Below are 24547 nucleotides of genomic sequence, written 5' to 3' on the forward strand. Positions count from 1 at the left end.
ATAAGAAACTGGCAAAATGACACAGGTTGCTTAGTAGAAGAATAAAGGAGATCCACTCTATGGGTGTAGACCATCATGGAGTTAAATGGAGGGTTCCCACTCTAAGCGCCAGCCTGCTCCTTCCCTTCTCCCCTCCCCCCCACCCCCAATAACCATCATTTTACCTTACTAGCCACAGGGAAGCCATCTTAAATGGTGAAGATTGTACTTAGAATTTATGGAAACAAAGAATGTTTGAAGCAATTGTGCTGTCAGTTCTGTTGTTGTATATAAAATAGAATTCATGTGGCTTGTACTGCAGTAATCATTTAACCACTCTGTAGAAAGGGAGAGGACATCTACTGTGGTTGCCATCTCTATGGAATTGACACTTCAATTTAGATGTTAATACGTCACTTTCTATCCTCTTTCCTTCAAAGTTATTTGGGAACTGACTGGAAATGGGTGTGTCAGAGAAACTCTGGTGTTCCTGAAGTCGGAACCCTCAATGACTTATGTTTGAACAGTAAGCTCTATAAGGAATGTTCTCATCAGACGCACTCACTTTGTACAGTATGCATTTATGCTTCTCCAGATGTTAATTTGTGGCCTCCGTAAATGTACTTAATTTACTTTTTGACCAACCATCCGAGTTTGAGGTGACTGCCTTGTCTGGTTTAATTTTAGAATTTCAAAAAAAAAGATAAACTGTGTCAGTGTGACCTTAAATTTGCACCAGCTATTGAGAAGAAACCCTGGTGTTCGAGTCTGATGTCATTGTTTGTTTTTTAACAAGTAATCTCCTGACTTCCCAATGCCTGTCCACCATCGACAAGGCAGAAATCAGGAATGTGATGGAATATTCCCCACTTGCCTGGATGAGTGACAACATTTAAGAAGTATTTAGATGAGCACTTGAAACGCCATAGTATACAAGGCTACGGGCCAAGTGCTGGAATATGGGATTAGAATAGTTGGGTGCTGTATGACCAGCACAGACACAATGGGCCGAAGGGCCTGTTCCCGTGCTGTATAGCTCTGACTCTGAGTGCGACTCCAACAAGCTCGACACCATCCAGGGCAAAGCAGCCAGCTTGATCGGTACCCCATCCACCAACTTCAACTTTCTGTCCACTACTGGCGCACAGTGGCAGCTGTGTGTACCATCTACAAGATTTCACTATAGAAACTTGCCAAGGCTCCTTAGACAGCACCTTCCAAACCCTGACCTCTGCCACCTCGAAGAACAAGGGCGGCAGATGCCTGGGAACACCACCACCTGCAAGATCCTCTCCAAGCCACACGCCTACCTGACCTGGAACTATACTGCCATTTCTTCACTGTCTTTGGGTCAAAAGCCTGGACCTCCCTTCTTAACAGTACTGTGGGTATACCTACATCAGATGGCTTGCAGCACTTTAAGAAGGCAGCTCACCACTACCTTCTCGAGCATTTAGGGATGGACAACAAATGCTGGCCTTGCCAGCAATGCTGACATCTCGGGAACAAATAAATGTTCCATTTTTTAAAATAAGCTAAGTTAAATGCACTATATAAATGCAAGTTGTTGGCAGCTTATGCATACATATGAAGCCTACAGAAATCTTTTTATATGTTTGTCCTTTTTAAAATGAATCAAATAACTGAGTACAGAAACTTAAGAGAATGATGGAGAGATAACTCCAGAACTGATGAAGTCTTGTTAGAAATTGTGGGTACTTAAACTTTTATATCTCCATATGTATGTGATGTGGAAGTTAGTTTTCATTTACTACCAAACCAAATTATTTGAACATTGGGGTGGAGGTAGCAGTAGTTTTTGTTTATCAAATCTATCTGCAGGGTAATAAGCTTCTGTAATGTGAGCTAATGCAAGACACATTCAATTTTTGGTTTTGAAACAGTGATGAGATATAATCAGTCGTCAACCTGGGCTCAGTGATAGCACTCCCTCCTCCTGAAGCAGAAGTTCATGGGTTTAAACCGCACTCCAGGGCTTGAGTCCATAGTCCAGGCTGACACTTCAGTTCACTGCTGTGGGAATATTGCATTGTTGGAGGTGCCTTCTTTCAAATGAAACATTAAACTGAAGCACCATTTACCCACTCACATGGCTATAACAGATCCCATGGCACTATTCAAAGAAGAGCAGGATAGTTCTTCCGATGTCCTGGCCAAGACCTGGTCTTTTAGTTCATTGCTGTTTATGGAACATTGCTGTTGCGGCTACCATGTTTCCCAAATTACAACAATGGTTACACTTCAGCAATACTTCAATAGCTGTAAAGCGCTTTGTGAACTCCTGAGATTGTGAAAATCGCTGTATACGTGCAAGTTCGTTCTTCTGTAAGTACATTCAGTTAGAAAATGATCATAACTTTGTTAGAAATGTAGGCTGCAGACATTGTAATCCATCTGATCGTAACATTATTTACCCCAAAACTGAAAAGTGAATGGTAGATGTGCAACCTGATAGTTTTTGAAACATCATTTTCAAATGCATTTTAAATGCTGCACATGCGATATTGATGATCAAGAATCTAATTTCTTTTGGATTAAGGGTTAACATGGAGGATGACTCATCACAATGTCTCATTATTGGCCCAGATTTTGTGGTCAGTGGAAACAATCACCTTTCATTACGCTTAAACTTTATCAAAGACTTTGTTGGCTTTTGTGCTGCTACTTGCAGTTATTAGTGTCAAAACAGTACAGCACCCTCTACAGGGATCAGGACCTATGTGAACAGGGAAAGCAATGGTGTGTCTCCTTTTCCAATCAAACTGAATAATTCTTAATGAGGTGCTCAGAGTCTGAACCAGGACATGTAAGTTAGAATATTTAGTTCCGTGCCAAAACATGTACAGAAAGCTAAATAGAGAGAGGGTCAGAAAGATGGGATGAAGAGATGAGGTAAAGAAAACAATTTTTAAAAATATTTTTAAATCTCCAACAATAATTAAAATCTAAAGGCATGAGACTCCACAGTTTTAAAAGTTAATTCAATGCCAGAGAGGTTATTTGGCAGTAATTAAGACTTATCACAGCATTAAAAAAACACTTAACAATTGAATGGATAAGCCCCAACTTTTTCTGGTATGTCTAGTGGCAAGTACTACAAATTCACCTATGTATGTGAAAATTCAGTCTCTCAGTGAGATGTTAGTGAAGCTCCTGGAGGAGCTGGGCAACTTGGACACCGACTCCCTGATTTCCACTTTTAAGTATGCATGTGCAGGCGCAAGAAGTTGCTGCTCGATTTACTGAATAGTGTTGAGTGCTGATAGCCGTACTGTTGTTTCTACTGCAAAATACGGTCTTTTTTAAAAAAAAGTCTGTAATAATATCGAGGGTCAATTTTTAAGCTGAAGACAGTTTTCACCTTGGTAAACTGGATCTCTGCCCATTTATCGCATTTTAAATTTCACAGTGAGAGCTGATGTGTTTTAATTACTTCATTTTTGCCTGATTTCTCCCTTCATCTCCTCAGCTGCAGGTGTTGACTCCTTGCTGGCCTTTGGTTCTGAGAATGCTTGGGCTCGTTCAGAACTTCAGTGAAGTCACTAACATTCCTCTGTGTGCCCTGTTGGTGGATTTTAGCACTGTTTAATTGTTGGGGGTGGGGTGGGGAAGTTATTGGCAGCACAGTTGAGCCTGTTTCTGTCCTTACTTGCATCTGTGCATGTGTTTTTCCCTCCTAGCACTAGAGAGCTAAGCCCAATTGCAGCACCCTTGCCATACCCCAGCCGTGGTTAGTTAATAGAACATAAACTGGAGATTGACCAGGAAGATTCCAAGTTCACTGACTCATTTATTAGATCAACTTGCTAAACCATTGATCACATTCCTTAAGTAGTAGACATGTACTTAATTTTGTGTGTAATTTTTTTTTAAAGTGGTGTTAATCCAAGTGCCTTTGGTCAGTGGTATTCTATTTTTTGGGTTTTTTCTCCCCATCAATAAACACGAGTCAGACATGCAGACTACTACAGAAGCTGTAATGTCTCAGACAAGACCAGGTAAATTGGGAGCTAGTAATTATAAAATTGGGTTTTAAAAGCCTGAAGTTTTGTGAGATGAAGGAAAGATGGACGAGCATTGAGAATTGTTGGGATTGGAGTGGACTCCAGCTACGACTTCTCATTCCCATCTTCTTCCTCATATAAGCATATGTTTCTCTTGAATTGAAATGCTAGCCATATACTAGAACTAATCTGGGCTGTGAATGGTGGTCAACAAGGGATGGTTTTACCAGTGAAGCGTGCCCTCAGAATAAAAACTTGCCATTCAGCATAAATTTTGCATCTCAGCCTCGAAGGTATGAGTTGTATGTTGTAGCACATGGCTTGTCCTTGGTTTAAGGTTGTACTGTGCACAGCATTTTCAGTGGCAAAGGTCTTCAATCCATCTTTAAGCCCTGGTTTGCATCCAATGTGTAGTGTGCTATGGAGTTAATTTCTGTAGAGAAAATTGGGAACTTAAGTTCTTCAGAAAAAGGTCAATCCAAGTTAGATGAGGATAGATTTGTTCTCTGTCCCTCTTTGTTGTAATAAACCCGACTTTGTTTGGAATGTAATGCCACATAAACCAAGAGAGTGCTGCAATCGAGACCAGTGTGAAGGGATATCCATCTGCCTGTGAGGTCGACTCCACAAATTGCTGCAAAGACCTTGAACCAGTGATGATTTCTCGTACCAGGCCAAGGGATACTGGTGTGCATTTCCAAATTATTCCCACGCCTGGAATTAGCTGCCTAAAAAATTTTCGTTTTACACACAGATAAAAACCCGACCACAAACTTTGTGCTGAAGAGGAACTATTCTGAGTCTACTGGTAAGATATACTGTGTTTGTGATGTACAGTGTAATACATACAAGAGCTTCAGAACCAACTTATTCTTGGCTTCAGGAATGCAGCAGGTGCATCGTCTGATAATTGGGCTTTTGAGCTTGAAGAATGTGTTGCTTTTTGAACATAAAAAACCCGAGTTCCCTTGTCCTTTTCCATCTTAATTAACTGTCTTTGATTTCTTCCAATTTATGCTATCTGTGTTGTCTTTATTTCATTCTCTGTCCTTGCTGACCTTGTATTTTCTTCACTGATGCCCTCTTTACACTGGAGGCTTTATTCTAGTGCAAATCGAGCCAAAATTGTTTCCAGTATGAAATGGCCGTAACAGCACAGCTGTGATGGAGCACTTAATTTTCAACCAGAATTCTGGCAGTCTTGATGTTTTTCACTGCAATACTGGAATACCTGTCTGGCCCATGATGTCTCTTGGAAACTTGCATTTGCATCATGATGCAGGCACATAATGCAAATTTTGTTTTCTGGGCTACTCTGTGCTTCTGCATGCAACCTGTATTGTGTGTTGCACTGCTATGATGTGATAAGGAAATAGTTCTGCTTTTTGCCTGGAGAATATTGGTATAATTTAATTAATGTAGCTTCAGCAACAAGCAGAGTTCTGCAGTGAGTCGATACTAAGTGTTTTGATAGTATTTCATTTGGTGTACTTTAGACACAATTTAATATACAGAGTTGTCTACCTCGCAGCAGGTTTTTGTACTGTCTGGTAAAATGAATAATGCTTGGGATCAGAGCGTAATTTAAGTGTGGTTGAAGAAGAAACATAAAGATCATCTGTATTTGAAGATTTGCCGCCCAAAGTGTCCAAAAAGGTGGCATTTCCGTTGAAGGAAAGAATGCTTTTCCTGAAGTTTGTTTGAGGGAAGTGTTAAACTGTAGTCTGTCTGCTGCATCTATGTGCAAGTACTGTAAATTTGTTTGAAATGTACATATACATAACTGTTACATGTGTAATTTAACACCAGTTTCAATAAGTGTTTCAATGACAGGGAGCATCCAAGTGTGTGTATACTTCCTGTATCTGCAATAACTGGTACACTGAAGTCTGCTATGTTTTCTAAAACTGCTGATTTTCACATTGGGGTATTTGAGTCTTCAGTAAAATGCAAATCAGTGTTGCACATGCACTGTACAACGTCATGTGTTGGTTTTTATTTTATATTAACTGAATTTTATGGTTGAGTTACATTTTTAGTTTAATCATTTAACATCTTACTCCAATAGCTTGTTTTGTGTTTTTTTTCATAAATGTTTGTTCAGCATCTATTTTCTTTACAAACTGATACTGTTCTCCGTTTTACTGGTTGTACTGTCAGTCAGAAATTCAAAATGAAATCACTGTTGCTATTTTTGTCACCATCCAATTTAAGTCCAGAGAAATTCTTGCTAGAAGATGACAGTCTTGCTGTTACAGACTAAAAGTGTGCACATAGCTCAAGAATTATTGATATGTAATGTGTAAGTAGTTAACATATAGTTAAATGTGTACTTGCACTTAGCTGTATGTCATTGCCACTAGTGATCCTGGCCAGTAGTTAATAAAATTAAGTGGGAGTTAGTTCTCTATATCGCATTCACCTTTTGTATTGAATATTGTTACTCATTTGAGCCATTCTGAATTATGGCCACTGAATTAGGAACAGAAGTGGGCTTTTCAATCCCAAGAGCCTATTCCGCCATTCAATTCGATCATGGCTGCTCCATATCTCAACTACTCCTCCTTCCCCCACTGCCAGCCCATTGTGATCCCTATTTCTTGATAACCTTACCGAATAAAATGTCAATCGCAGTCTTGAAAGTTTCATATTTCTACTACACTTGGTGTGAAAAAGTACTTCCTGATTTCATTACTGAATGGCCTAGCTCCAGTTTTAAGGTTCTTCCCATGTTCTGGATTTCCCCACCAGAGGAAACCGTTTCTCTATCTACTTTATCATCAGTTATTCACAAGAAAAGAATGGACAGAACTCCAGATCAGACAAGTCTGTTCATTTCAGTCTGGAATCCCAACTTTGCTTACATGATGAACCTTGTTTACATGTTTGGCAATGATGGGTCTGGTCAGTTGACTTTCAGGCCATGCTGTTCCCAGCTGTGTTTTGGAAGTAGCTTTTATAGTGACCTAGGAAGAAGGCAACCATTTCTATGCCCATTCTCTGGATCAACTTTTGGCTTTCAGTCTGGAGAGAATGATTGTCTTTGAGGAGCTGCAGGAAGCCTGCATCGAAGCTGTGCAATGAGGAAACATGGCAATATCTTGCCATGTATCCTTGGAAATTGCATCCAGGTGCTATTTGTGTAGATTTAAAAACTACAATGGAACTGGCATTTGGTCCTTTAGTTCCATGAAAATGTGTGATTGGAACACTTCAAAAATCACTTGGACTTAGTGTTGTATATTATACATGGATATACTTGTGGATATGCATGTAAACGCACCATTTTGAACTTATTCTCTTGGCTAAGATCCCTATTAAAGTAGCCACCTATTTAATTTTAGTCAGTTCAGCCAGTCCCTTTAATGATGGTTATAGAGCAGTTCCACTATATTGACGTGCTGGTATTACCCAAGTAATTAACTCCATTTTTTTTTTTGTTACTCCTGGTCAACCATATGTGAAGCAACACAAAGGTCTTGCACTGATCCACTCGGACCAGTCCCCTAACTAATGTGCCTTAAATTTGGTGGTGACCTTATTTCAGTGACTAGTTTTTGTTGGTAATTAAATAAATGCAGTTGACTTTATTTTGTCTTTGTGGTGGTTTGCAGCTGTGCAGGTTACTAGTTTAGCTGCTTGGTTTACAATACTTTAGATCTCTCACCTAACCCTTTCAGTAGGATTTTCCCATTGTGCAAGTACCATGTTGATTTACGTATAGACCGCCTGTATATGAAGAGAGTGTTCTAAAGTTAAGCGATCCTTCATCCTGGGGGTGCAGGTAGTAGTAATGAATTTGCATCAATTTGCATATGAATATGCACCCATAGCATTAATATATTTGATAAAACAATGGCCTGTATGTGAGTTAATATGGTAAATGCATTTTTAAAAATGAAATAAGTATGATAAAACATGCCTTAAACGTCATAACTGCCTGGCAGATGAAGTGATTTCTATTCTAAATTTCATTCTTCTTTATTTGAATTGCAGATTTCCACTACATTCTGTGGAAAAGGGCTTCCTGATTTCACTCTTAAATGGCCTAGCTCTAATATTAGGATTGTTCGCCCTTGTTCTGGATTTTCTGACCAGTGGAAACTTTTACTCTGTAGTTTTCCTATCAAAGCCCTTCATTATTTTAAATACCTCCATTAAATCACCCCTAAACTTTCTAAACTCACGGGAATACAAGCAAGTTTATGCAGCGTTTTTATCATAATTCAAGTTCTTTTAGTCTTGATATTATTCTCGGAATCTGTACTTTACACCCTCCAAGGCAAATGTTTCCTGAAGTTTGGTACACAAAGCTGAACACAGTACTTTGGATGGGATCCTGACCAAATCTGTCTGAAACTGAAGCAACACTTCCTCCCTTTAGAATTCCACCCCCCATCTTTAGACAAAAGCAAAATTGCATTAGCCTTTTTGATTATTTTTATACATGTCTACTATCTGTGATTTGTGCAACTGGACACTTAAATAAATTCCTTTGCTCCTTCACTGCTCCAATGCTGAGACTAAAAAAAATTGTCTTTCTCTGCTCCAAAGTGGATGACCTCATTGAATTTCACATGCCACTCTTTTGCTTATTCACTTAATTTCCCTGTTGTCCTTTGTAACTTCCTGCTCCCATTTACACAACTTAATGTACCTCCTAACAACATGGTGTAATTTGTAAAATGGATCTACAACTCTCATCCAAATCAATATATATGGCAAAATGCTGAGTCTCCACTTTTTGCATCCCACCAATCAAAGAATGTTCCCTCTCTATCTTTGCTGTCCCGATTTGCCCACCCATGTGACAAGGTTACTTCCGATTTTGTGCACTTTGTTCCGCTATAATTCAAAATATGCAGCCATATCAAATGTAGAAATTAGTCAGCAAATGTGAAATGCTCCAGAAGGAAAAATTACTTTTGTAGTCATACTGTTCAATTATAAAGTTGTTAAATTAGCTTTTTTTCCTTCACTTTCTAGTGTCATCGTGTATAACGACTTATAAGAAGACTCCTCCACCAGTTCCACCGCGAACCACATCTAAACCATTTATTTCAGTTACAGTCCAGAGTAGCACAGAATCAGCACAAGACACATACCTCGACAATCAGGACCACAAGAGCGATCTAAACAGTCAGTCTGGTCTCAGCAATTCTTCGGATAGCTTGGATAGTGCCAGGGCTCTGAATACTATTAAAACAGGAAGCATCAGTGCTCCAGTTCGTGAACAGTTAGCCAACCAAAACCAACAACGAAATGCTACAGTGACAACTGAGAAGGGGCCACTTATCACCGAGGACCCAAAGGTGGAACCTGCTCCAAAAAGAAAGCTCTCCTCTATAGGGATACAGGTAATTTCAGCCAGTTATTTTGCAGGTTAAAATTGCAGTACTGGATTAAAATTCAGTAATTGCAGACTTATCCAGTTTTCAAACCGTCTACTGTGGTTTAGGTCTTGTGCCAGTTTGAAGATTTGAATGCAATGTTAAAACTTTGATATTTTATCTGGAAAAACCTGCTTAAACTCTTAAAATTTTGGTTTCGAATTGTTGATGGGTGAGAACCAAATAATGGAAAGTAGTGTTTTCAGCAGTGGCATCAAAGTGATATTGTCACTGCACTCTTGGTCGACAGCTGTATCTTTTTGGAATTCTGCAGACCTATTTGGATTTGGTTAACAAGGTTTTTGAGTGCAGTATTGCCACTTTTTCATCAGTGTTAAGTGTTTTTGTGCGTGAACATAAAAATGGCAGTACAGCTCAGCGGAATTACCAAGCACGTTAAAATCCTACGGTGCGAGACCCTTTTGAAGAAAGCTATCTCCTCATAAGTTTGAGCCTATCTAAGGGCAATATAACTCCAGTCTGACTCAAAACTTCAATTACACCTGGGCTTGCATTTCTGGATGGTCCTGCACTGGGGATTCTGTTCCCTTGTGCTCTTTTAGTTCAGATTTTGTTGCCTGATAAACTCAGAATCTGATCCTGTAACTTTGATGACTTATTGGCATATTTCTGTTGATGCATATTAATAATGCTTTCTGAAAAGACAACATTCCTTTGGGTAGCTGTCACTGCCTTTCAGATGTTAGCAGAGGGAAGGGGGTCCCTGAGAGTATGTTGGTATTTGCAGGGTTTCCTATACACATTTGATAAACACCTCCATAACTCCTTGGATTTGTACTCTTTCTTTTAGGCCTACTTATATATGCTGTTTGTTTGCCATTTGTAAAATATGACCCTTTTCACTGTCTAGTTATCTAATGTATCAAAATGTATTTTTTTTGCTGTACTTCAAAGAATAAAAGGTCTATCAAATCTTACCTTTAGCACTCCTGTTCTATCTTGCATTCTTTTTATTTGTGTTCCACAAAATCACCCAAATGTGGGAAACATAGGTCATTATTTAACATCTTTCATCTTTAGAGAAGACAAGCAGTCCAAGTGACCTCTTCCTACCATCCCAAATCTTTGCCTGGACTCTGTATAGACTTAATGGTTATGTACCTCAAAAAAAAGTCTTCTGTCAGCAGGAATTGTACTGTTGTTTTACATCAGGGAAAACGTCTTCAGCTTTGTGTTCAGTTTTTCCTCCAACAATTAAATGTGTCCATCCTTGACAGTTCAAATACTTATTTTGTCTTCCCTGACAGTCTGGCTTTCCAAATCTTTGCCTCCAGTAAGCAGGTTTGGGAGTGTGCTTTCTCTTGTGTGCAATAAATGTTGAGTTGGTGTTCCTTCAGTCACTGTGTCATCCTACTCTTAGTCAGCATTGTCTGCAGTTGATAACTGCATTTTAAAGTGGGCAGATTCTTCCATTCTAACAAGACATAGTCCATTTTTCTATGACATGCAAACAAAGATGTTTAAACAAAGATATCTGTAGCCTTCTTGACTGTTAGTAGATTAATTCATGCTGGAAATTTGGCAACATTTCTTGCCAGTTATATCAATAGTGACTATTGGTAGTAACTGTATATAGCTGGCTATATCAGTTTAGTACTTTTCTGAAGCACCATTATATATTAATTTCCTAATATAAAAGTTTTAGATGGTTTATAAGATCAATTTTACTGTGGTTCATTTAAAACCAAGTTACGTTATATTTAGAACACAATTGCAGGAAATAATGGAATTGACAATTACCAAATTTTATCATTGACTTGTAGAGATTTCTTTCTTTTTAGGTTGACTGTTCCCAGAACTTAATTAAGGAACAAGATTCTCAACTTATCAACAAGTTCCAGTCTATTGGAATACAAGTGGAAGACGAGTGGCAGTGAGTGAAATTAGTTCAACTAAATGAATAGATTTAATGTCTTTTTTAAAACTTCACCATTTCTGCACACTCCACCTCATTTGCTGATTAATCATCTCCCAGGCCCCTCTACTTGCACTCTTGTCAACATGGAATATTTCCAGGTAGTTTTTCTTCTGAGCAAGCATTTTACCTTGTCTGATCTTTCCCTTTTGACTTCTGGTATAGTGAACTTGCTTTATAGAGATTTTCATTGTAATGTTATATTCACAGAATCACAGAATAATAGTGCAGAAGAGGCCCTTCGGCCCATCAAGTCTGCACCAATGCATTAAAGCCACCTAACCTGTCTACCTAATCCCATTTGCCAGCACTTCGCCCATAGCCTTGAATGTTATGACGTGCCAAGTGCTCATCCAGGTACTTTTTAAAGGATGTGAGGCAACCGGCCTCTAGCACCCTCCCAGGCAGTGCATTCCAGACTGTCACCACCCTCTGGGTAAAAAAAAGTTCTTCCTTAAATCCCCCTTAAACCTCCCGCCCCTCACCTTAAACTTGTGACCCCTAGTAACTGACCCTTCAACTAAGGGGAACAGCTGCTCCCTATCCACCCTGTCCATGCCCCTCAGATATTAGGATTGATAGAAAAAGGTCACAGTAAATATTCGCTTCCTTGTTCCATAACTGTAAATTTATAAATATTATAGGTATCTTCAAAAGGATCAACAGTATTATAGGCATGTGGGCAGTGGGTTGCTGAAAGTGTGCCCTGCCATGAAATCTAGATAAGCTTCTGAGGCAATAAGTAAATTCTGAAAACTACAGGATAATTACCTGCACCCTTCTCACTCCCCTTCTAGTTTCAGCCAGTTTTCAACAACAGCTTATATAGTGTCTTTAATGTAATAAAACGTCCCCAAGCGCTTCACAAGAGCATCAGAGGACACCAAATGTGACACCAAGGTTGCAAACCGACTGGCTTAATCTGAGACTGTTGCCGGGAAGAGGGCTGAAGTCAATGGCTAGGGAGCGAAGTTCAGAGCAGGGACCGAAAGCGATGGCTTCAGTCTTCCCAATATTTAATTAGAGAAAATTTCTGCTCAACCAGTACTGGATGTTGGATAAGCAGTCTGATAGTTTAGCAACAATGGAGGAGGTGGTGGTGAGGTAGAACTGGGTGTCGTCAGCATACATGTGAAAATTAACTGTTATGACCAGGTGAGAAAGGTGTCTAGGGGTTTGTTACTATCTTCACCTGGTCTTATTGTAACAGGGTTTAATTTTAAACAGTGTTTTGAGCTCCCCCTTTGTGAATCCTTGTTCACAGCTTTCCACTTGTAAGACAAAGAAATCAATTCACACCGGTTTTCTGAGGTTTAAAGAAGAAAGATGAAATTTATTTGAAACTGAAAATTAAACTCTTAATACATACCTACGGATATATGACGCGCCCACGCTAGCATGCACACGTGATACACATATGCAAATAGAGACAGAAAAGAGGAGAGGAAAATCTAGTAGAGAGGGGTTTGAGGCAATATCGGAAGAGTTTCTTGTTTACTGTGCTTCGAGCTCATTTGATTGTAAGTAGTCTTGCTGTTTGTCGTCTAGTGTTCTTAAACCTTGTTCACATCGGAGACTTTTCTCTCTGAGATTCACATGTTTTCACAAGATTCAGTTCCGTGGGAAAGCGTTGCAGGTAGGACTGGAGAGGAGGTTCTGTTCCAACTGGGAGCACACGGCTTTGAGTTCAAATCGTCTGTTGGAAGTTCAAATTCAAAACCTCCATCAGTCAGTCATGTGACCAAAACTGGTCTGACCACTTCTGTGTATTGGGGAAGCAACGACTGGTCCCCATTGTTCCAACACTGTTGGTTACTATGTAAATGTCTTTCCAGTCAGGGGCTTGCAATTTTATGTTTTAATGTTCATGTGGTGAAATCATGTGTGCCTCAGTCTTGGCAGGTGAGGGGGTTTGCCTGACACTGTGCTTTCAGATGATATTCATGGAGGGCCAGCATGTAGATGAGAAATGGGAGGGGTTACCAGAGATAACATCGCGGGGGCAGGAAGAGAAGCCATTGCAGGTGATTCTCTAGCTCTGAATAGATAAGAATGGAACCAGCTGAGAGTAGTCTCACCCAGCTGGACGAAAGTGGAGAGGCGTTGGAGAAGGATGGTGGAGTTAACAGCATCAAAGGCCACAGACAGGTCAAGAAGGATGAGGGGGAAAAGTTTACCTTTGTCGCGGTTAAATCAAGTGACCAGCAAATGACATCCTGTAAATGCTGTTTCGGTTCTGTGGCAGTGGTGGAAACCTGTTTGGAGGGTTCAAATATGGAGTTTCAGGGAAGATGGGAACGGATTTGGGAGGTGACATGTTCAAGGACTTTGGAGAGGAATATTAAACGACTAACTTTTAAACTGCCAGTCTTATTCCATTGTGTTTTCTAATCTAATTGAGTGAAAAGAAAACTTTTGACTGCATTTTTACACCATAATTCCTAGCAATATCAAGGGGGCACCAGAATGCTTAAGTCATTATGTGACCAGTAGATCGGAAAGGTCTTAATTCAGTCACTTCTACACGGAGTTATTTCATTTTCATCGGGATAATGGGCCGTTGCTATAATCGATGTCCAGCAACCTGAGGAGCATGGGGAGGCGGTGGCGTAATGATGTTGCTAGGCTAGTAACCCAGATCCCCAGGCAAATGCTCTGGGGACATGGGTTCGAATCCCACCACGGCAGATGGTGGAATTTGAATTCAATTAATAAAGCTAGTCTAGTGGTGATTATGAAACCATCCTTATTTGGTCTGATCTTCATGTGACTCCAGACCCACAACAATGTGGTTGACTCTTAACAGCCCTCTGAAATGGCCTAGCAAGCCACTCAGACTTTTTAGCAGTTTGATACAACTAAGAGAAGCAGTAAAACTGAGCGGACCACCCGGCCTCGACCTAGGCACTGGAAAAGACAATGGCAAACCCAGCCCCGTCGCCCCTGCAAAGTCCTCCTTACTAACATCTGGGAGCTTGTGCCAAAATTGGGAAAGCTGTCCCACAGACTAGTTACTAGTTAAGCAACAGCCTGACAGTCATACTCACGGAATCATACTTTGCAGACAATGTCCCAGACACTGCCATCGCCATCCCTGGGTATGTCCTACCCCACCAGTGGTGGCAGCACAGTGTTATACAGTCGGGAGGGAGTTTCCCTGGGAGTCCTCAACATTGACTCCGGACTCCATGATGTCTTATGGCATCAGGTCAAACGTGGGCAAGGAAACCTCCTGCTGATTACCACCTACCACCCGCATTTCCCCCCCCTCCCCCCACCCCTGGCTGATGAATCAGTTCTCCATTTTGAACAACAATTGGAAGAAGCACTGAGGGTAGCAAGGGCACAAAATGTACTCTGAATGGGGGACTTCAATGTCCACCACCAAGAGCAGCTCAGTAGCACCACTGTTGGCCGAGTCCTAAAGGACATAGCTGCAGCAGGTGGTGAGGGCACCAACAAGAGGGAAAAACCTACTTGACCTAAAAATGAGGTGTCAGCCTGGTGAAATTACAACACAGGACTGTTTGCATGCCAAACAGCGGTTGCTTGTAAATCAGCTTGCATTGCATTTTGCTGTTGGCTGACTTAAAATAAGGATCTAAATAATTCTAAACATTCTCATTACTTACAGCTTAAGCCGCTCCAGCAGCATGACGTCAAAACAAGAAACTGATTCTGATACACAGGAATGTAGTAATTCTATTACTGCTGGATCCCAGGACAAAAGCAATCCGCTTTCGGATTCAACTCGGCTTCACAATGCATCAAACCCTGAACATGCTATACGGCAACGTGCAAAAGGCTCCCAGACAAAAAATAAAGCTTTTGCTTATGGAGATAACTTAGATCCAGCTCTAGATCCATCCTCTTTACCACCACCAGAGCCATGGTTAGAATCTACTAGCAATCTTCCTGTTGAACCAGTGCATGCTACTTCATGTCGTCGAGATGGCTACTGGTTCTTGAAACTGTTGCAAGCAGAGAAAGAAAGAATGGAAGGATGGTGTCATCAAATGGAGAAAGAAACCAAAGAAAATAACCTATCTGAAGAAGGTACACTGATAGGAAAATAATACTTCCCCTCCAACCCCATCATTATTAGAATTCACTTCAAGTTCTTGGTTTTTGTAAGATTAAATATAAATGCTTGTACAGTTTTGACATCGAACTCCATTTTATAGCCCAAGTTTCCCAATGTTTTTAAAAACTGTCTTCGTAGTTCACTTCTGATTTTTATTAACTTTGAATATATTTAAATAGTAGGTATTAAATAACAGCAGGATGAGAAGAGATGGTTTTGAAATTATACTATGTATGACTGAGTGGATACAGTTCCTAACCAAGGGTGTTTTGATCAAAGTGCGCTTAAAATTGTTAAAACAATATCCAGTTACCATGTTTCACAATCAGAATTTTGGTCCTTTATTCATAATTGCATGAGACCAAAATGCTTCAGTTAACTTTTTTTTTAAACTGTTATGCAGTGCTGGGCCGTTGGGGTTCTAGGGAGGAACATGAGACGCGGGAAGGTGAGGTCATGCCCTACATTGAACTTTGGTAGCTCCATCAATTGCTGCCCCTTCTTCCTCTCAAACCACTTATCTGGTGAGCTACCATGCCCAATTATATTTGATAAGAGTTAAACATAAAGTTTACAAAAAAATCCTGTTTAATGCACCGGACTTAAGTCTCTTAAAAGTGGAATAGAGTTCTGCTTGGTTGATTTTTGTCATTACAGTATGTTTCAAGTAATTAAAATATTTCCCTGATGCTTTGACAGCCTTCCCTATTACATAGTTACAGATACAAATGAGGAAGGTCTAAGGTTTGATCTATACAGATTTAGCTTATCTCATTGACAGCACCATTAGAAGCACTACAGTTGACCTCAACCCCTGGGTGAGTCAGGGAAACATGAACGAGAATTCCTACTGCTAATCAATAACTCCATTTGCTCCCAACACCCAACAAATTGCCAGTATTGGGCATTGAATGAGTTCAGCTGTGATGCTCCCTGTAAACCAAAAGTCTGATGACACTCCTTGACCGGGTTTGGATATGGGAACATACGAAATAGGAGCAGGACTAGACCATTCAGACCCTTGGCTGATTTTCCACCTGCTCAACTCTACTTTCCTGCCTGCTCCCCATATCCCTTATCTATCGATTTCAGTCTTGAATATGCTCAACGATGGAGCATCCACACCTCTGGGTTAGAGAATTCCAAAGATTCGCACCCTCTGAGTGAAGAAGTTTCATCTAATCTCTGTCTAAATGATCGACCCATTATCCTGAGATTTTACCCCCGTACAGCCGGGGAAACAATCTCTGTGTCTACCCTGTCGAGCCCCTTCAGATCTTGTATGTTTCAATGCGATCGCCTCTCATTCTTTTAAACTCCAGAGTGTATAGGCCCAATTTACTCAGCCTGTCATCATAGAATAACCCTCTCATCCCAGCAATCAATCTAGTAAACCTTCGCTGTACTGCCTCCATGCTTCCTTAGAAATGGAAACCAAAACTGCACACAGTACTCCAGGTGTGACCTCACCAAAGCCCTATACAATTGTAGCAAGACTTATTTATTGTACTCCAGTCCCCTTGCAATAAAGGTCAACATGCCATTTGCCTTCCTAATTGCTTGCTGTACCTGCACGATAACTGTGTTCCTTGCATGAGTACACCCAAGTGTCTCTGAATATCAACATTTAGAAGCTTCAGACCTTTTTAAAAAAAAAAAAATTCTGCCTTTCTATTCTTACTACCAGAGTGAATAACCTTGCACTTCCCTACATTATACTGAGTCTGCCACCTTTGTTGCCCACTCACTTAACCTGTCGATATCTCTTGGCCTTTGTGTCCTCCTTGTATTGTCAGTAAACTTGGATATATTCCTCTTGGTCTCTTTGTCGTGAATGTAGATTGTAAATAACTGAGGCCCCAAACACTGATCCTTCTGGCACTCCCCTAGTTATAGTCTGCCAACTTGAAAATGCCCCATTTGTCCCTATTCTCTGCTTCCTGTTCATTAACCTCCGTCCATGCTAATATATTATCCCCAACTCCATGAGCTCCTCATCTTGTATATTAACCTGTTTGGCATCTGATCGAATGCCTTTTGGAAATCCTAGTATACTACATCATCTGATTTCCCTTTATCTACTAGTTTCATCCTCAAAAACTTTAATAAATTTGTCAAGTATGATTTTTCCTTTTGTAAAACCATGTTGACTTTGATCGTCCTATGGTTTTCTAAGTGAATTATTAAACTTCCTTAATAATAGATTCCAGCATTTTCCCAATGACTGTCATGCTAACTTGCCTGTAGTTCCCTGTTCTCCCCCCTCCCTCCTTTCTTGAATAGTGGAGTTACATTTGCTAACTTCCAATCCGCTGGGGCCATTCATCCACTATCTCTGCAGCTACCTCTTTTAGAGCCCTTGGATGTAGGCCACCAGATCCTGGGGATTTGTCAGCTTTTAGTCCCTTAAGTTTCTCTCAGTTTTTCTTTGCTAATATTAATTCCCTTAAGTTCCTGACTCCTCTTAGCTCCTTGGCAACATTTGGGTAAGGTACTGGCGGACCAGTGTCTATGGAACTGTATTGCAGCAGGGAGTATTCACTTTTGGGAAAGGAGGAGGAGGTGCGGGGGGTGGGTAAAATTCTCGTATGCTATCACCTTGGCTCTTGGACATGCTTTTTGTGAATTAATGGACTGGATTTTCTAATCTGTGTATTTAAATACTTGCAATAAATGAGTTACTGTGGCGTTAAAATAACACCAATTGGAGAATCTCTGCCCTTGCTCGACAGACTACTGTTTGTAAGAGTTCTGTGATTTCACACGCCTTCTCACTGTGTGGAACTGAACTCCATTTTTGCCTTTTCATCAAATTGCTTTCAGCTGATCAGATAAATGACAGGTGTGACTAAAATTTTTCATTAAATGTAGCATTGCAAATGTAAAATTATTATAGTTAACTTTTTTACTGTCGGAACTTTATCCCTTTAGATTTTTCCAAATGTTCTAATGCAACATTCACTTGTGTAAGTCTGATATAGTGGCATAGTAACAAGAAAATATGGGAGTTAGACTTCCTAATCCACATCAGTATAATATGTTCTACTATATATTGTAGTATAATAGATTAAATACACCAATTAACTTGTTTGCCTTGTTGCATTCAGTGAAAAAGTATATTTTTTCATAGTAAAGATCGAAATTATTAACACTACTGTGTACCTGCACTGTAAATTAAATTTGTGTTTCTCAGTTCTGGAATCCTGCTGCCCACAGGGCCAGAATGTGGATTTGAAAAGAGATCACATGAGTATACTTAGGCAACTGCATGATAGATTTTATCTCCACTGCAAAAACTTAGATATTCTTCTTAGCTGATACTAGTGTTTTTAGTTTAGATGGTGTTTTAAAAATTTATATATATTTGATCTTAAGTGCACAAGTGGCAAGAAAATAATTTGCGGATGGTACTAGTACTATCTTTCAGTGCTGATGTATTACTGTTTGTTTTCACCACGATTATACTATACCAATAAGCAATCTCAGATTCAGATTATTTACAACTGTGTTCACTTTCTCTAGAAGGAACCTGGATCAGTGTCTACCCTTGAAGTAGGTGATGTCTTCAGGTCTAAGCATAGGGCTGAAGGAATGAAGAGTATTTCTGGAACTACTCCATAGCTGTTCTCATCCTCTAACACATTGCAGGAAGTGACAGGAAGATGTTTAGTATTTTAATGTACATTTGAAAAGAACCTAACTGGAAACTATGTAGAATAGAAGGTAGGTAGAACAGCAGAATTTGGTGACTGGCCTTCAGGTGTTGAAGGGAACAAAGTGGAAAACTTCAAGTGAGGGAGCTACATTTTGCTAAAGCGTTGTAACTCAAAATAATTTTCATTTCCCTTTTTGATTTGCTTGTTTTATTTCTTGATCTGAAGATTTTTCATTTTATCCTTTATTCATTGTCCAGGAAAAATTTATTTCAGTACAGTTCAGAATGTAGGTAGCCCTGCACATGGAAAATGTTCATCTTTTTTTTCTTTAGTCCTAGGAAAGATCCGGAGTGCAGTAGGAAGTGCACAGCTTTTGATGTCTCAGAAATTACAGCAGTTCCATGGTCTCTGTGAGCAAAATCTGGTATATACATCTTTCTTACTTATGAACAAGTTAATGGTAATTAGCATGCTTTCTAATTGGAAAGCAAAGGATCGAATACTAAATAACTTGTCATTTACAGTACCTAATTCAGAGTGGAATAGCAATAGCGGTAAGTGTCAAACTTCAAATGATTTAGAAATATTTTTTATAGTCTTTCCCAATGACTCAGTAGGTAAATTCCCACCTAGCATGGTACTGAGCCATAAAATACCGAGCAAGAAAATCTCGTTCTGTGCCCGTTAACTAATCTCAGCAGAGGGTTGGGGAGGGAAGGGATTTTTTGTGTCACTATGTAAAGGGTAAGAAGGAGGGAAAGATCAAAAAGATTCCCATTGTTACTTCTCATTCAGTGAAATGCTGCAAAGTAAGTGCAGGTAGTTTTTGGGTGAGGGCAGAATTGGGATCCTGACCGTGATATCACCGTAACAATCTATTGATTGTTATCTGGGCTCATGCAGGTTAAGTGGCCATTTGGATGAGGTAGCAAATTTTGGCAAGCTCTTCTGGAAGCATGCTGAATCTAATCACTACCTTGAGGGCAGTAGATCTATGTGGGGGGAGTACAGTAACATTTGTAGTATTAAAACCAGGTCAGCTTCTAAAGTTGTATATTTTCTTTTAATTAGCAACCTCTACTGGCCATGCATAAATGAAATAATCCAGTGAAGAGGAAAACGCAAGTGATCTTTGGCTATCTAAGAGATTAACATCTTCCAACTACATGAATTCCCTTTTGAGGGATCATTTGGTTGGCTTCTGCCAATTTACACTACATATTCCCAGATTTTTTTTTTTGTTTGGGTGAATGGATCATGAAAAACCAATTCTCTCCATATTTTATGATATCTCCACCCCACTCCCGTTCATCTCACTGAAAATTGGAGATTCAAACAGGGCATTGCAGGAAAGACAGTTGCAAATTTGGACTGGCAAAGACAAGGGATTGGGTGAAGAATGGGTAGTTGGAGTTGAGACAGTTGGCAAGGTCAGAGGTTGAGAGTAGATTTTTTTTTAAGTGGGGATTTTGTAACGGAGAGGGCAGCACTTGGAGAGGGAACCATTTACAATGTCAGCTAGAATGGGTGCCAAAAAAGGAAGTTGGGTGGTCAGCGGTTTAGTGGTAATGGAGTCAAGGGAGCAAGAAATGGTTCTCTTGGGTAGGTTGAGCTCAGCAATGGCAGAATGGGAGGTAGAGGAGAAACGTGAAAAGTACTAGTTCAGAGCTCAGTCTGAACAACCTACAGTATGTGTGCAGACATAATTGGTGCAGAGGGCGAGCTTCCCAGCCTATTTTCAGCACCATATTCAACAGAGAATTGTCGAGATAAAAGCAAAGTGCTGGAAATACTCAGGTCTGGCAGCATCTGTGGAGAGAGCGAGAAACAGAGTTAATGTTTCAGGACTGTGACCTTTCATCGGAATTGGCAAAGGTTAGAAATGTAATGGGCTTTGAGCATGTGAAAAGGAGAGGGGGGGGGGGGTGGGGTGGAGGAAGAACAAAAGGGAAGGTGTGTGATAGGGCAGGAGAGATTAAATGACAAAACTGTCATGGGATAAAGGCAAAGGGAGTGCTAATAATTGTATTAAAAGACAAAGCATTAGTCCAGACAGAGTGTTAATGGCAGAATAATGAACAGCTCTGTCTAAAAACAAAAACCTGAACAAGTTTAAGACAGTCACATGGTTAAAAGATATAATAAAATAAAGCAATCATGCTCTGAAATTGTTGAATTCCATGTTGAGTCCAGAAGGCTGTCGAATGCCTAATCGGAAGATGAGGTGCTGTTCCTTGAACTTGCGTTGAGGTTCACTGGAACACTGCAGCAGGCCAAGGACTGAAATGTCAGCATGGGAGCAGGGTGGTGAATTAAAATGGCAAGCAACCAGAAGCTCGGGTTCATGCTTGTGGACTGAGCGGAGGTGTTCGCAAAGCAATCACCCAATCTGCATTTGGTCCCCCCAATGTAAAGGCGACCGCATTGTGAGCAGCAAATGCAGTATACTTCATTGAAAGAAGTACAAGTAAATCACTGCTTCACCTGGAAGGAGTGTTCGAGACCTTGGATTGTGAGAAGAGAGGAGGTAAAAGAGCAGGTGTTACATCTCCTGTGATTGCATGGGAAGGTGCCGTGGGAAAGGGACGAGGTTTCGATGGTGGTAGGGGAGTGGACCAGGGTGTCACGGAGGGGAACGATCCCTTTGGAATGCTGACAGGGGAGGGGAAGATGTTTGGTGGCATCACGCTGGAGGTGGCAGAAATGGCGGAGGATGATCCTTTGCATGTGAAGCCTGGTGGGGGTGGAAAGTCAGGAAACGGGAAACCCTGTCGTGATTCTGGGAGGGAGGGAAGGGGTGAGGGCAGAAGTGCGGGAAGTAGGTCGGACAAGGTCAAGGGTCCTGTCAACCACAGTGGTGGGTGGGGGGCGGTGGTGAGGGGGGGAATCCTCTGAGGAAGAAGGAAGACATATCAAAAGGGAGCATCATAATAGATGCGTCGGAGACAGAGTAACTGGGAGAAAGGAATGGAGTTCTTACAGGAGGCAGGGTGTGAGGAAGTGTTGTCGAGGTAGCTGGGAGTCAGTGGGCCTGTACTGAATATTGATGTGCAGCCTATCTGTAGTGATGGAGACAGTCGTCGAGGAAGGGAAGTGGCGGAGATGGACCATGTGAAGGTGAGAGAGGGGTGGAAATGTTGAGAATTGTTTAGGTTATTTCAGTTACTGTAACAACAGTGTGTTTTGAAAATACGCAAGTCGTACAATGTGTTTCAACAAACTGTAATAAAAGAATTTTTTCTGTGTATTTATATAATCTGATGTGCATTATCTTCCAAGCAAAGCAGACTTTAACATAGGAATTGGCTATATTTAAAACTCTGACCATTTTTTAGTTGTATCCAGATTCAATTTCAATCAAACTCAGTTCTTGCCCACAGTAGTTTATGCATCAAAAAAATAAATTCATAGAATTGAAAAGAACTTGAACTGCCATTACGTCCAATAAAGTTGTAGTGAATTGTCAATAATTATGGGTTGTCAGTTAACCTAACTACCATTTTTAGTCCTTGATTTGATCATCTTAGGTTCTAGTGATGTCTGAGTAAATGCTGACTTGGATTGATTATCTCTAAATTCAAATAGGGGTCCACAGCTTCCTGATTTTTCTCTTTTTTTAAAGCTATATATAAAACTGGAAAAAAAAACAAAAACCTGGTTTTTTTAAAATCAGTAATAAAATCTGTCTTTAATGGTGCTGTTCTGTCTGCCACTGCATGGCAAGGAGGCAGGGTAAGAAACACAAGCTGCATTGAGAAAGACTTGTACTTTGATACATTAGCTAACCTATTTCTTAGAAATTAAGTCTGCACTGATATCTGTTCTTCACCTTCCGCAACCATTATCTTGTAAAGGGGAGTGTGAAGTAAGTGGAAAAGAAAATTGGGCAGGATTTGCAATGGGCAGCAATCTGATACTATCAGTGACTCCCATAGACCTTGCCTAGAAAGTGGACCATTTCAACATGGGACCTGACTCTGGCATTGGGACTGTTTACTTTGAGCCTGTAATTTAAATTTAATATGAAATTACAGATATGGAAAATTGCTTTGGCATATTCCAATACTGTGTGTTCACTGCTTGTTCTGCCATCTAAAGTATCTCTATTGTGTGCTTGAATTCTGTGTCCCAAGAGAATCCAGCACTTTTTTTCCTCTTCCTGTTCTACACAAATGTTTTGTGAAATTGGCATGTAATATTTAATACTCACTAAGTAAAACAAGTGCGAGAGAGAGAGAATAAATATCCTTGATCATTCAAAGAATCAAGTTGGAGTTGAGAAACAATAAAGGAGGTGTTGCACTACTTGATTAGGCCACCAAATAGTGGGAAGGGGAGAGGTGTGCAGGTTTGCAAAGAAATTGCTGAGAGTTGAAAGAACTATAGACTAGTAATAGTTACTGTGCAGACTCTTATGTTGAACGGCCTCCTTCTATGTTGCACTATTTCACAATTCTATGACATGCTCTGTTCATGTGAGGCAGGCTCATTATTCTTAATTTTTAAAAAAACACTTGTCAGTGGAACTTAAGCTTCCTGTGCAGACTTTGAGCAAAAGGGTTGCTGAGATTGTTGAACTATACTTCACATTTCTGCAATCTCTGTACATTCACGTCTTTCTTTCCTTTCTGTAAAATGCCTTTTCTACATTAACGGTCATTCTCTGACTGAGTTTAAAGTATATTAAGTGACCCCTACAGGACATTTGTAGTACTTCAGAGTTTCAACATTATTCTGGTCAAACTGAGCTCAATACCTAAGTTGCTAGATCCCTCATCTTCCATCGTTGTCCTGTTTAGGAATGTTATTTGTGACATTTGGAAAATAAAAGGTAGATTATTCTCTCTAGATGCATTGATGGATCATTGTTTCATTTTGAAGTTCTTTGTATGTTAGCTTTACTAACCTCTTGAGGAATTTTGCTAAGCATAAGGTATTAATATTGGATATTGCACATTCAAACTACAGTAGTTTTTAACATGTACATTGAATTTATTTTGAAAATGATATCCTGTTTTGCTTTCATTTCACAACTTGTTTTAGTCAGAAAACTGGACAACAATTCTATGGAGGCTTGCTAAGAAATGTGTGGAAAGGGATTTTTATTTTTGTTTTTAACTTTACCTGTGGGATTGATTAGGTTGTCCATGATAAGTTGATCACTTGATTTGAAGAGAGAAATGGTATTCCAAAAGGTTTTGTGCTGAATTAAGTATAGTATATGTGGTTGGATAAAACCAACAGACACAGCTGTATGAGTGCTCTATGGGCAAATTCAGTAGCTGGCCTGAACCTGAGTCATGGAAATTAGGGCGGGTCCCCTGATTGGTTCATGACTTTCTTGATGCATGGTAATAAGGTTGCTACAGCTGACCTCAAATATCAAAATTAAAAATGTGGTGGTTGCTGCCTTAACCACATCCTGTAACAAAGCATTCCATGCTCCAACAAATCTGAATAAAGAAATTTCTCCGAGC

General features: G+C 40.1%; 1 protein-coding gene across 1 annotated transcript in view; it reads left to right on the forward strand.

The window, feature by feature from the left end:
• Window positions 1-24547, forward strand: part of LOC137378210 (disks large-associated protein 4-like) — a 241043-nt gene that overhangs the window by 203055 nt on the left and 13441 nt on the right. Inside the window, exons 5-9 of the mRNA XM_068048408.1 lie at window positions 4759-4812; window positions 8991-9361; window positions 11197-11288; window positions 14965-15386; window positions 19403-19494. Coding sequence (XP_067904509.1) covers window positions 4759-4812; window positions 8991-9361; window positions 11197-11288; window positions 14965-15386; window positions 19403-19494 — 1031 coding nt within the window. The remainder of the gene's footprint in view (window positions 1-4758; window positions 4813-8990; window positions 9362-11196; window positions 11289-14964; window positions 15387-19402; window positions 19495-24547) is intronic.

This window comes from Heterodontus francisci, chromosome 16, assembly GCF_036365525.1.
Source record: "Heterodontus francisci isolate sHetFra1 chromosome 16, sHetFra1.hap1, whole genome shotgun sequence".
NCBI lineage: Eukaryota > Metazoa > Chordata > Chondrichthyes > Heterodontiformes > Heterodontidae > Heterodontus > Heterodontus francisci.